The 13,072-nt window shown below is 39.8% G+C and overlaps 1 protein-coding gene and 1 non-coding gene across 2 annotated transcripts in view; one reads left to right on the top strand and one right to left on the bottom strand.

Moving 5' to 3' along the window:
• The window catches only part of CTNNA3 (catenin alpha 3), a 1,789,299-nt gene extending 1,779,675 nt beyond the window's left edge, over positions 1-9,624 (bottom strand). Inside the window, exons 1-2 of the mRNA XM_007167816.2 lie at positions 9,433-9,624; positions 7,297-7,391 (exon numbers count right to left, since the gene is read on the bottom strand). Of these exons, the coding sequence (XP_007167878.2) occupies positions 7,297-7,391; positions 9,433-9,478 (141 nt within the window). The 5' untranslated portion in view covers positions 9,479-9,624. The remainder of the gene's footprint in view (positions 1-7,296; positions 7,392-9,432) is intronic.
• Positions 9,625-10,103: 479 nt separating this feature from the next.
• On the top strand, positions 10,104-10,185 carry TRNAS-UGA (transfer RNA serine (anticodon UGA)). The gene has a single exon. It is a non-coding gene; the product is annotated as a tRNA-Ser (tRNA).
• Positions 10,186-13,072: the final 2,887 nt, after the last annotated feature.

Genomic DNA, 13,072 nt, shown 5'->3' with positions numbered 1-13,072 from the left:
CATTTAGTTGTTTTTCTGGAGTTTTATCTTGTTCCTTCATCTGGTACATAGCCCTCTGCCTTTTCATCTTGTCTATCTTTCTGTGAATGTGGTTTTTGTTCCACAGGCTGCAGGATTGTAGTTCTTCTTGCTTCTCCTGTCTGCCCTCTGGTGAATGAGGCTATCTAAGAGGCTTGTGCAAGTTTCCTGATGGAAGGGACTGGTGGTTGGTAGAGCTGGCTGTTGCTCTGGTGGGCAGAACTCAGTAAAACTTTAATCCACTTCTCCTCTGATGGGTGGGACTGGGTTCCCTCCCTGTTGCTTGTTTGGCCTGAGGTGACCCAACACTGGAGCCTACCAGGGTTCTTTAGTGGGGCTAATGGCGGACTCTGGGAGGGCTCACACCAAGGAGTACCTCCCAGAACTTCTGCTGCCAGTGTCTTTGTCCTCATGGCGAGACACAGCCACCCCCTGCCTCTTCAGGAGACCCTCCAACACTAGCAGGTAGGTCTGGTTCAGTCTCCTGTGGGGTCACTGCTTCTTCCCCTGGGTCCCAATGCGCACACTACTTTGTGTGTGCCAAGAGTGGAGTCTCTCTTTCCCCCAGTCCTGTCAAAGGCCTGCAATCAAATCCCGCTAGCCTTCAAAGTCTGATTCTCTAGGAATTCCTCCTCCCGTTGCCGGACCCCCAGGTTGGGAAGCCTGACATGGGGCTCAGAACCTTCACTCCAGTGGGTGGACTTCTGTGGTATAAGTCTTCTCCAGTCTGTGAGTCACCCACCCAGCAGTTATGGGATTTGATTTTATTGTGATTGTGCCACTCTTACCATCTCATTGTGGCTTCTCCTTTGTCTTTGGATGTGGGGTATCTTTTCTGGTGAGTTCCAGTGTCTTCCAGTCGATGACTGTTCAGCAGTTAGTTGTGATTCCGGTGCTCTCACAAGAGGGAGTGAGAGCACCTCATTCTACTCCACCATCTTGAACCAATCTCAGCAACATCTTTCATTACTGGAACATGTTGCCCACAAATACCCCATGATTAGCCCTTCCCATCACTCCAAGTGTTTTACTCCTTCCTACCATATTTACTTTTCTTCCTGAGAGCCATTAAGGAAAACGCCACCTTCTCCATCCCATTACTTGCCATTGATGTTTTAGTCACACTTATAAGTGAACATTCTGGGAGCTCCCTCATGGCCAGAACCTAAATTTGACACTGGCCTTAAGAGATTAAAAAACAAAAGCAGAAGCCACAGTCCCTATCCTTCAGACTAAAAGTTTCCCTTTCCATGAAAAGGCTGCACCTGGACCACTAAGAAGGAGACAGATTTTCAGAAAACACTTACCCTCCACCAGGGAATTTATTTTGTCTCATAACAACCACACTGGGATTGTTTTTATTATGTCCAGCCTAAACTCTTCCAGGAGCAGTTTCAGTTCCTTCTATCATTTATGTAATACCCACTTATAGACTTGAGATCTTATTAAATAACTCTTTCCCTTTCTCTTTTTCTGGCCAATCAATTAAACTTCCTTTAACCTTTGTTCAGGTATTAATGCTACATTTTAATTAATTCAAATTATTTGTCTTTTTTTAAAAAATATTAACCTAAGAACTGTGTGAAGATGGACCACAACTATGGTCAGAATCAGTGTGCAGATGGGACTGAAAGATCAACAATCGTATAACGTATTCTGAATCTGGAAGCGAGAGTTGAAGAATCTGCTGTTGCTGGGAATTCAAATCAAACAGATAAAAATTTATTGAGTGCCTACCTAGGACAAGCCTCCAGTAAGGACACATACAAGAAATATAAGACTCAAAAACATATCTGATCCTGAAAAAGTGAATAATCTAGCAGAAGAAAATAATATGAAGGATTTTACCTATTGCAAAAAGGACAATTCACATAACAGTTAATTAGTCAAAACAACAAGAAGATACTTTTCATTGTTTATTATCAAAATTTAGCAGAATGTTAAGAGTGTGGGCATAAGAAAGTCAAGAGTGCAGAGAAACAGATACTAAGACACTTTGGGTGTGAAAACAAATTGGGAAAACATCTCTGAAGGGCAATTTGACAACAAGTACCAATACCTTTTTTAAAATACATACTTTTGACCAGAAATTACATATCTAGGGATTTTTCCCAAAGAAATAACCAGCCTAGTATTTAAAGATGAATGTGTACAAGGAAGCAAGCAACATAGCTTGTAACCATGAATAACTACAAATAATCTAAATGTCCTACGATATGGACATTAAAGTGATGATGTAGCTGGCTAACCATATCAACATGGAAATATCTTTAAGGTAGGGTAAATGGAAAAAAGTAGCTTTATTAAAAGTACGCAGTATTTCTCCAAGTAATATGTATCACTGTTTTGAAAGACAAGCAACGTCCCCCCCCAAAAATTTAAAATTTAAGTTAAAATCTAAAAAATTAAAAAAATAAAAAAATAAAGACGAGCCATGTCCCCACACATTCTAATATGAAAGGCCTAGAACAAGGCCTGAAAATGTGAATTTTCAACATGCCCCCCTCCCACGCACACACAGATACATACATGCACACATTCACCTGGGTAATCCTGGTGCAGGTGTCCTGCAGAGGGCCCTCTGAAAAATGGTGCATTAACATATCTCAAATTTGGGAAAGAGTGTATGTGCAAAATAGAAACACGATAAAATAAGAATCTACAGGAACATATGTATAACTGATTCACTTTGTTATAAAGCAGAAACTAACACACCATTGTAAAGCAATTATACTCCAATTAAGATGTTATAAAAAAAAAAAAAGAATCTACAGTGTGGAACTGATGTTGACTTAGGAAGATTAAGAGACAAAAGAATAAGAAAATGAAATATAATACATCTACTCGGACTATCATGCAACCATTAAAATAATAACCACGGTGACACAAACAGAGAATATATTTTTAACACCAAGAAAAGGAACCCCACAAAAATCTAGTTCAAAAATGGGCAAAGGAATTTGTGACAACGTAGATGGCCCTTGAGGGCATAATGTTAAGTAATGTCTTTCTCAGACAGAGAAAGACAAATACTGTATGATATCACTAATATGTGGAATATGTTTAAAGCTGTATTCGTGAAAATAGAGACTAGAATGGTGGTTACCAAGGGCTGGGGGTAGGGAAATTGGGGAGATGTTATTTAAGGGAACAAACTTGCAACTAGTAGATAAATAAGTCCTGAAGATCTGATGCACAACATAGTGACTATAGGAAACACACTGTATTACAGATTTCAAAGAGACTAGATCTTAATTTTTCTCACCATAAAAAATGAAATAATAATTATGTGATGTGATAGAGGTGTTAGTTAATGCTATGATGGTAATCATATTGCAATATATAAATGTATCAAATCAATACATTGTATACCTTAAACCTACACAATGCTATATATCAATTTATTTTTTGATTTTTAAAAATAGGCAAAGGACTTACATAGACATTTCTTCAAAGGAGATATACTAATGGCCAATAAGCACATGGAAATAGCTCAACATCATTAGTCATTAGGGAAACACAAATCTAACCTACAGTGAGATACCACTTCATACCTACTAAGATGCTATAGTTTTTAAAAATGGAAAATAAGTGTTGGTTAGAATGTAGAAAAATTGGAACCCTCATACATTGCTGATGGGAGTGTAAAATGATGCAGCCACTGGAAAACAGTTTGGCAGTTCCTCAAAGAGTTAAACATAAAAGAACCCTATGACCCCACAATTCCAATCCCAGGTATCTACCCATGAGAACTGAAAACAGATGTTCAAATTCTTGTACATGAATGTTCATAGCAGCATTATTCATAATTATAGCCAAAAAGTAGAAACAACCCAATGGTGAACAGATAAACAAAATGCAGTATACCTATTCAATGGAATATTATTCAACCTTAAAAAGAAATGAAGTGATACTTGTGCACCAATGTTGACAGCAGGGTTATTCACAATAAGCAAAAGATAGAAACAACCCAAGTATCCATCATTAGACAAATGGATAAACAAAATGTGGTGCTATACACATACAATGGAATATTATTCCGCCAAAAAAGAAAGGAAATTATGATACATGCTGCAAGATGGATAAACCTTGGAAATATTATGTTAAGTGAAATAAGCCAGACACAAAAGGATAAATATGGTATGATTCTACTTATACGAGATACCTATAGAGACAGAAAGGAGAACAGAGGTTACCAGGGGCTGGAGGGAGGGAAGGATATTTAATAGGTACAGAATTTCCACTTGGAATGATGAAAAAGTTCTGGAAATGGATAGTAGTGATGGTTGTACAACACTGTAATTGTACTCAATGCCCCTCAATTGTACACTTAAAAATAGTTAAAATGGGGCTTCCCTGGTGGCGCAGTGGTTGAGAATCTGCCTGCCAATGCAGGAGACATGGGTTCGAGCCCTGGTCTGGGAAGATCCCACATGCCGCGGAGCAACTGGGCCCGTGAGCTACAATTACTGAGCCTGCGCGTCTGGAGCCTGTGCTCCGCAACAAGAGAGGCCGCGACAGTGAGAGGCCCGCGCACCGCGATGCAGAGTGGCCCCCACTTGCCACGGCTAGAGAAAGCCCTCGCACAGAAATGAAGACCCAACACAGCCATAAATAAATAAATAAATAAATAAAAGAGTAACTGTAGTGCCATGTACACACACCAAAAAAAGCTTATTTAAAAAAAAAATAGTTAAAATGGCATATTTTATGTTATGCATATTTTATCACAATTTTTAAAGGCAACACAGTAAATTATTGTCAAAACAAACACACAAAAATAAAGAAATGAAGTAGTGATACATTGTATAACCACATATGAACCTTGAAAACATCATGCTAAGTGAAAACCTGGACACAAAAATCCACACATCATATGATTCCATTTATATGCAATGTACAGAGTAGGCAAACCTATAGAAGCAGAAAACAGATTAGTGATTGCCAGAGAATGGAGAGAGTGGAGAAGTGGGGAATGAGTGCTTAATGGGTACAGGGTTTCCTTCTAGAATGATGAAAATGTTCTGTAGTAGATAATGGTGATGGTTGCACATCATGAATGTACTGGAAGCCCCTGCAGTGTACACTTTAACGGTTAAAATGGTCAATTTTATGTTACATGAATCTACCTCTATAAAACAAAAGCAGAAAAACCATCACACACACAATTAAAACTATGCAAAAACATATGTAAGTATAAGGAGAAAGACAAAGTAGAAATACAAAAAAAAAAGGCTTAGTGGGTCAGGCTGAGTTTTTTCTATTTTTTCAAACTTTTTATTAACATTATTATATTGTTTTCATAATAAAAAGAGAACTATCAAGTATCAAGTACCTACTAAAAAATTAAGCACTGTACTAGGCATTTTCATGAATCATGAGTACTCTCCCACCTGCTGGGTGAACTGGAAACATTTGATAGAAACATGGAAGGGAGAGCAAAGGAATCTAGTTATGGGGTGGGGGGACTGAATTCGTTAGTTATGTATTGCTATTTAACAAAAAATCCCAAAACATGGCTTTAGGAGACATGTTTGTATATTTAATGCATGAGCATAGATGAACTCCCTAAGGTCAGCACTTGATTTTCCTATATAATTTACTAGCCCCAAAGAGAAATCAGAATTAATAACAGACAGCATTCTTTTATAAAGAAGCAGGACAGTGTTATAGTTATAATTCCTTAAAGTTATAAGAAAACTGGTCTGTGAGTCTAGTTGTTTCCCAGTCAATTTTAACCATAATCCAATGATCATACCTGTATTTTGATATAATTCTTAAAATTATTTTTATGATCTCTGTTCATAATTTCAGTTGTCTTTATAAATAAACCACCTGGAAACCCCAGTACCATCAATTCTATAGATAGAGCCAGTCCAGACAGTTTTATAAAGCATCAATTCAGTTCTTATAAATAAGCTGGGTATAAGATCTCATCCTTAATAAATTTATTCTGCCCTTTTGATATTTAACTGGGCAGTATATTAAGATGTCTTTAGTAGGTCCCCGGATCTCTGCTGTTCCAAAATAAGTGGATACTACCTTGGAGAACTCAAGGCTGAATATCACACTGGTATCATATGTTTAAGGAAAGAGGATTCCATCAATCTTGATTGTATTTCTTAATTGGTCATGGCATTAGAGGACTGATTAGGTAGGAAAATCCAATAAATAAGCTGCTCTAGTCCTGACTAGGATATATCTCCAGTCTTCTTAAAACATGTATGTATAAGCAATATAATGACCAAAAAGCAATCCACAACTAATTGCTTAGACTTCAAAAGTACAGTCATTTGCAATGTGGTAATTCCATGATAATCATTTCCATCACTTTTCATGATGCCTGTAATTTAACAACTAAATCTTCATGAGGGTTTTGTTGCCAATAACTTAGTAATTTTTTTTGTCTAACCTTGAACTAAGCGCCCCTTATATATGTTGTCACAAATGTACAGCTGGGGTTATTCTCCAGTCAATATAGAATTAAAATCAAGAATTGTCAATGGTGGCTAAGCCTCTCAAACTCTGCAGTTGTTGCCAACTCTACTCCTTTCAAATGAAGTACAAAAGCATACAAGGCAGCTAAGTTTAAATTTCCACACTCTGATCACCTCTCATTGGCTACTATGTGAGTGTGTTGTATAGGATGCCCATAAAAATACAATCGTGTAATGGCAAGAACAGGGATTCTGAGAGGCTCTGACTGGCCCAGCTTGAGTTGTGTGGTGGGCAGGATTCAAAGATAGCCCCCAAGATCCCTGCCCATCCTGTACACAGCCTATATAATCCTCCTCACTTGAGCAGGATTTGTGATATGATGAATAGTCACCGCTGTGATTACATCATATTATATAAAACTCTACTGTAGTAGACTAGAGAGCAATTCTCCTGCTGCCTTGAAGAAGCCAACTACCAAGCTGTAGAGAGGGCCACATGGCAAGGTACAATGGGCAGCCTCTAGGAACTCAGAGAGGTCCTCCACTGACAGCCAACAAGTCCTGCAACCACAGGAACTGAATTCTGGTAACAAGTAGTGATCTTCGAAGAGGGCCCCAAGCCTTACATGAGACCGAAGTCCCAGTCAGCACCTTGAAAACTGGTAAAAGACCCTGAGCAGAGGACACAGTCAACTCACGACAACACTCCTGAACCACAGAAACTGTAAGATAATAAATTCATGTTGTTTTATGCCACTAAGTTTGTGGCAATTTATTATGCAACAACAGAAAACCAATATAAGTCACATGCCCACCCCTTACCCAGAGCAGGGTGGGATACCTTGATTAACAGGCGAAGTAAGTTTGCATCCAGTGGGGAGGGGTGGTCCTCCTTAAGTGCAATTGAAGTGTCATTACCCGTTGGGACGATGGATACTGGAAAAAAGAACAAAAATCATCCACCACAATATATTCAGCATCTGACATCTCATAGGCTTTCAACATTCAACTCACAACTCTCCCCCACCGTTGGCTCTCTCTACTGCCATATACGCACTTCTAGATCTACATGCCACTGAGCCAGAGACTAACAAAGAATACACGAGGGCAACAAAATCTAGCAAGAACACTAGGCTAATATAACAAATTATAGTCTTGAATCTGCCACTAATTAGCTATGTGACCTTGGGCAACCACTCATGGGCCACAGTTTCCTATCTGTAAATAAAGGGACTGGACTAGCTTTAATGTTTCTTCCAGCATTAAAATTCTGATTTATTAAAATTCCAGGGGAAAAAACCACCAAAATAATTCAACATAAGTTTTGATTTGCTATAAAAGAACAAAGAAATGTCACACTGCTCCCAAACATATGCCCCATCCCTCTCAGTATTCTGCCTGTGAAAGTGGCATCAAGAAAGTTTGAGTGAAAGCCACAAATATTTGCCTTCCACACCCAAATTGGCTTAATAAAAACTACCACATAAAGGAACAGAATCTGGGGGTGGCATGGAGGAGGAGGCAATCAGAATCACAGGCGCCCTTTACCAAGTAAAATGTCCATGGTTGCAACTCAAGTTTTTATGATGTTATTGTCATGAATGATATTATATTTATGCCGTAATTGGGTTAGAAGATATGTATTTTACTTCTTTTTCTGTTATTTGTCACTCACTACATTAAATGGCAATGCTAAAGACCTAAGGTTGGAAAAGAACTCATTTGGAAATCCACACTTTTTAAAAATAAAACCTATAATAATTTTGATCTCTTGGCTCATTTCAGCAATATAAATCATTTAAAAAGGCAGTATGATTTTTTTTAAAGCCTACAGTAACTCAAATAAGCTGAAAATTAAATGTTAAATCTAGGCATTTCACTTTTGAAATGCCGCAAAGAAAAATTAATCACAATTGTTCTTACCAAATACACATTAACTTTGTAATATATTCTTTTCCTTTGCTGTCTCCCCTTCCCCTCACCAAAAAAAAAAAAAAAAAACCTCAGTAGAATTTCTGATTGAACTATTTTAACCGCAATCAATTCCCATTACTGTCACGCTTTTAGGCAAGTGAAGAAAATTCTTAAAAGAGGAAGAGAAGAGTAAGAGAACTTTCCGTTAAATATTATCATTCAACTGCACAGAAGGTAGGAATTTCTAAAAGACTTCAAGATACAACTAATAAATAGTAAGATTAAATTATAGGTTATCTCAGCACACACAGAATCTAAGAGATAAAAAGAAAAAAGACAAAACTTTACTTCTTCTTGGATAGTATCCTATTGGAAAAGTGCAAGGAATGTTCATATAGATAAAATTTATGCCTGGGAATGTCAGGAATAACATTGCTCCCATATAAGATTCATAGAGAAATGGAAACCACCCGTGTAGCTCTGCCAAATTAAAAACAAAAAGAGAAAATTTCTAAAAGCAAAATCTCAAATTAGATAAAACTTATTCTTGCAATTTTCAAGTATTTTGCTCTCCTTCCACAATTAAATGGATTTAGACACTTAGCACCTTTATTTAGTTAAGAGAAATGGTACTGAAAAGTCTCAAGAAAATTCACCCAAATATCAAGTGAGGTCACTTAACATCTGGCCTTCCAAAGGGCAAGGATTTGCCTTCCTGCCTTAATATGAAATGTAACATTATGAGAAAGATGGAGAAGTTCCCCTGAACAGTTACAAATACTTAAACTAGTAAAAGGTCCCTACTGTTTTCTGGAAATCTTCCATCAACACACAACTTGCTGCTTTCGGGGCGCCACGTGCTACGGAGCTGCGCGTGCGCCCTGGTATCACCGGCGCCAATTCTCGTGCCTCGTTCCCCGCCTCATTCTCTGAGGTGAGCGACCATGGTACAGACCTACCCGGTTCTGAGAACTTCAACGAAATAACGTATATAAAGCACCTAGCGCAGTAGCTACACTTAACAAGGGAGGAAATTAATGGCATTTAAAGGTAAAATGCAGACCTAATGCACAGAACTTTGTTCTCAAACCACCTGCAAGTGTCCCCATCACTTGAGAAAGCTTGGGAAACACTCGGGACACGATTTCTTCCAGTAGGGCTCAGCAACGAGGGAGTCATTGTGGGGAGAAGAATGAAAGATGACTGCATGAGCAGGAGCCTGCGAGAAACGAGCCCGCGGGCAGCGGCCGACTCCTCACGCCTTCACTCACACCTCCCTCTCATTCCGCAGAAAGAGGAGAGCTCGACGCGACCGACGCGACCAACGCGGCAAACGCAGCCGGAGACGCAGAAACTTTCCAGGGCGCGGGCCCGGAGCACTGAGCGAGACGACTCTTTGTTTCACAGTTCTCTCGGTGATGTAATGAGGAAGCGGGAGAGCAAAAACCAGGTCAGAGACCAGAAGCCAAGCAGGGTTGCGACTTTCGATTTTCCGAGCGCAAGGAAGGGCTTCTAAGACCCTCCTTTAAAGGCGTTTACTTAAACTACTTAAGGGAGTTTCTATTATTTCTTCGCGTTCACGGGGTAATCCCCGCAATTTGGGCAGTCAGCCCCGGCCACCTCTCACACAGCAGAGCTCGCGGAGGTTGTAAGCCCCGCCCACTCGTGAGGCTGGTGCGCATGTGCCCAGTTGTTTTGACACTAAAGTGTTTCCGCCTTCTTTCTTTTTCCGTGGCAGCGATGGCCGAGTGGTTAAGGCGTTGGACTTGAAATCCAATGGGGTCTCCCCGCGCAGGTTCGAACCCTGCTCGCTGCGGAAGTGGGTGACTTCTTTTTACCCACTTCCAACAGATGCTGTCATAAAATAATCCGTACTCTTCCGGCTGTATTTCCCCTATTTGCCCGCTAAATGGCCCGACTGCAGAGAAGTTAAATGTGTCAAAGAAAAGCCAGTAAATGTCAATGCTGTAAACATACGCTGTTTGCACTAATGGGAATAGTCTTTATTCCCTTTATACTAAATAGTAACTAACGGTTCTAGAATCTTGTTCCTTGTTCACAAAATAAAAATAAAATGAAGATAAATATTGGCGGGAATTTTCAGGCTATCACAGACTGAACAAGCTATCATCTCATTAAAACTGATGGCAAGGCTAATGCTACCTCTCCTTCCATCCCAGAATCACCTTCAACGGTTCCCCCACCACATCCAAAAGTGGTGTGAAATGGGAGATAATAAAAACTTTTAAAAGGTCAACTTCTTAAGTATGATAGGTAGATCCACATGATGGAACACTGCATGTAGCCACTAAAATGATATTAATGACATGGGAAGACTTTCCCAATACATTGCTAAATGCAAAAAGTCGAACAGTTTGGAAAACAGTATATATTATGATCACGTTTTTGTTAAAGAATTCATTTATATAACCGTTTATGTGGCAACAATGGCAGAAAAAAAGAGAGAGTGAATGGGGGCTGGAAAGAAATAACCAAAATGTTAGCAGTAATTATTATCTCTGGGTGGTGGGATTTGGGGGATTTTAATTTTCTTAACAGATAGTTTTTTGTCTAACTGAGTTTTCTAAAATGTGTATATTGATCCAGTATTTTTTTTAGTAATAAAAGGAAATCATGAGGTTAGTCTTTGAGACCCTGCACATCCCCTTTCTGCTCCCTTCGCCCACTTTCACAATCTCCCTCCCACTCCATGCTTTCCAGGTGTTCTTATGGAGTTCCCTAACACCTTAAGGCTATGGATAGCTTTCTGTGGTACCTGAAGTAGATTCCATCCACACAGCCCCCATCCCATTTGAAACTTGACTGAACATACACATTCACCACATTCACATCTTCAGTCCCTCCTCTCTGCACAATCCCCCCTCTCTGCCCAATCCCCTCCTCTTCTGCCCCCATTCAAGTCACTTATAAATGACTGTACTAGTTTCCTAGCTGATTTCCTTCCCTCTTTCAGTCAGGATCACATTCAGCAGTCATTAACAGAAAAATCTAACTCTAGTGACTTAAACACATAAGGGGTTTGTCTCAAGAAATCTGGGAATAGGCAATTCTCAGATGGAACAGGGAACAGGGCTCTTTCCAGCTTTCTGCTTGCCATTTTTAATGCATAGGCCTCATCCCCTGCTTGTTGTCTCATTGTCCTAAGATGGTTGCCAAATCTCCAGACCTCACATCAGTATTCAGCTAGAAAGGGGAGAGACAATACCCCTCAGTTTATATGTCATTTACTTGCACTGTGTAACATGGCTACCACTAGCTACAAGGAATTCTAGTAAAGTAAGTGTTTTTAGCTGAGTATATTGCTACCTAAGTCAAAATTAGAATTCCACTGGTAAGGAAGAAAGATGGATGGGTACTGAGTGGGCAACCAAATGTATCTTCCACAGTCTTCTAACAAGAAAGTCAAAAGGCCTTCAAAATAAGTCCCCTGTCTACCTTCCCAGCCTTCCCTTTCTTCTCTCCCATCTCCTTTTATTAGAAGGCCTCCCAGCACTGTTATGATGGCTCATGCCTTTGAACCTTTTTACATGTTCACATACAATTACCTGTACGTAATCCTTCTTTTGCCTTAACACTTTCTCCCTTCCTTTGGAGAAGAGGACTGCCTATCATTTGAATTCCCTTCCTAGTTAGAGGACTGGCTCTCTTTTTGAATCTACATGTAAGACTCTAATTCATCCTTGCTCCCCCTCCCCCCATCTCCATCACAGAAGCTGAAAAAGCCACTTATTAGCTTCCCAGACTCCCTTGCCACTAGGGAGGCAGCACGTGACCTAGGCCCAACCAATCAGATGTGCCCACTCCCAACTTTCAATCAGAGAGATTAATGCAAAGAAGCAGGGAGGGTAAGGATCCACCCTGGTGGTGAGCAGAGGCCATAGTGGCAGCTGCAGGGATTGCTAAGGGCGGCAGCACCAGGGCTGCAATTGGGGTTTACAGTTGTTCAGCAGCAGCGACAGTAGTGTTTATACCCAACTTGCTCTGTGGCGTCATTCTGCCTTGATCTTGGGCTTTGCCTAGCCTAACTTACTCCTGTCCCATTTTCCAAAAGTGGCTTTAGCCCTCCTGGCAATTCTGTGAACTATTTAATATCCTTCCAGTAAGTATTCTGTTTAAATCAGCCCCAGTCAATTTATTTTCTTCCAAATATCAGATATAGCTTCCCTCTTCACCCCACTATTACCTGCTGGGAAAATTCATGTTCTTTCTTCTACCTTCTGAGTAAAGCATTCCTGCAGTTTCCAGTGTTGACCCAGAAGCCCCATTTTTATTCTTTTATTCTTGCTACTTATTATAGCAAGGCTCACATTGATCTATTTCTGCCTGTTTGCCTCTCTTCCCACTGAATAGTAAATTTCCTGCAAACATAAAAAGGGATCATGTCTCTTATCTTTGTACCCCTGCCTCACACAGAAAAGGTACTCGATAAATCTTTAATGAAGGAATGAATAAATACCTGAATCAGCACACAAATCCACACTCCATCCCTAGAATACCCCCAAAGAAAGGGCAGAGGAGGAAGCCAACTTGCTATCCTTCTTTTGAAAGTCACTAACCTTTGCCCTTAGCATGAGTTAATTTAATATACAATATCCTCTTCCCCTCCTTCCTTTTCCATTGCCTTCCCTTTCCTTATTTTTTCCTTGCGTTCTTTTTATTTTTCTTCTGTTCCCTTGTCTTCT

Source organism: Balaenoptera acutorostrata, chromosome 16 (genome assembly GCF_949987535.1).
Source record: "Balaenoptera acutorostrata chromosome 16, mBalAcu1.1, whole genome shotgun sequence".
NCBI lineage: Eukaryota > Metazoa > Chordata > Mammalia > Artiodactyla > Balaenopteridae > Balaenoptera > Balaenoptera acutorostrata.
Note: the sequence above shows the minus strand (reverse complement) of the source record. Positions and strands in the feature narration are given on the sequence as shown.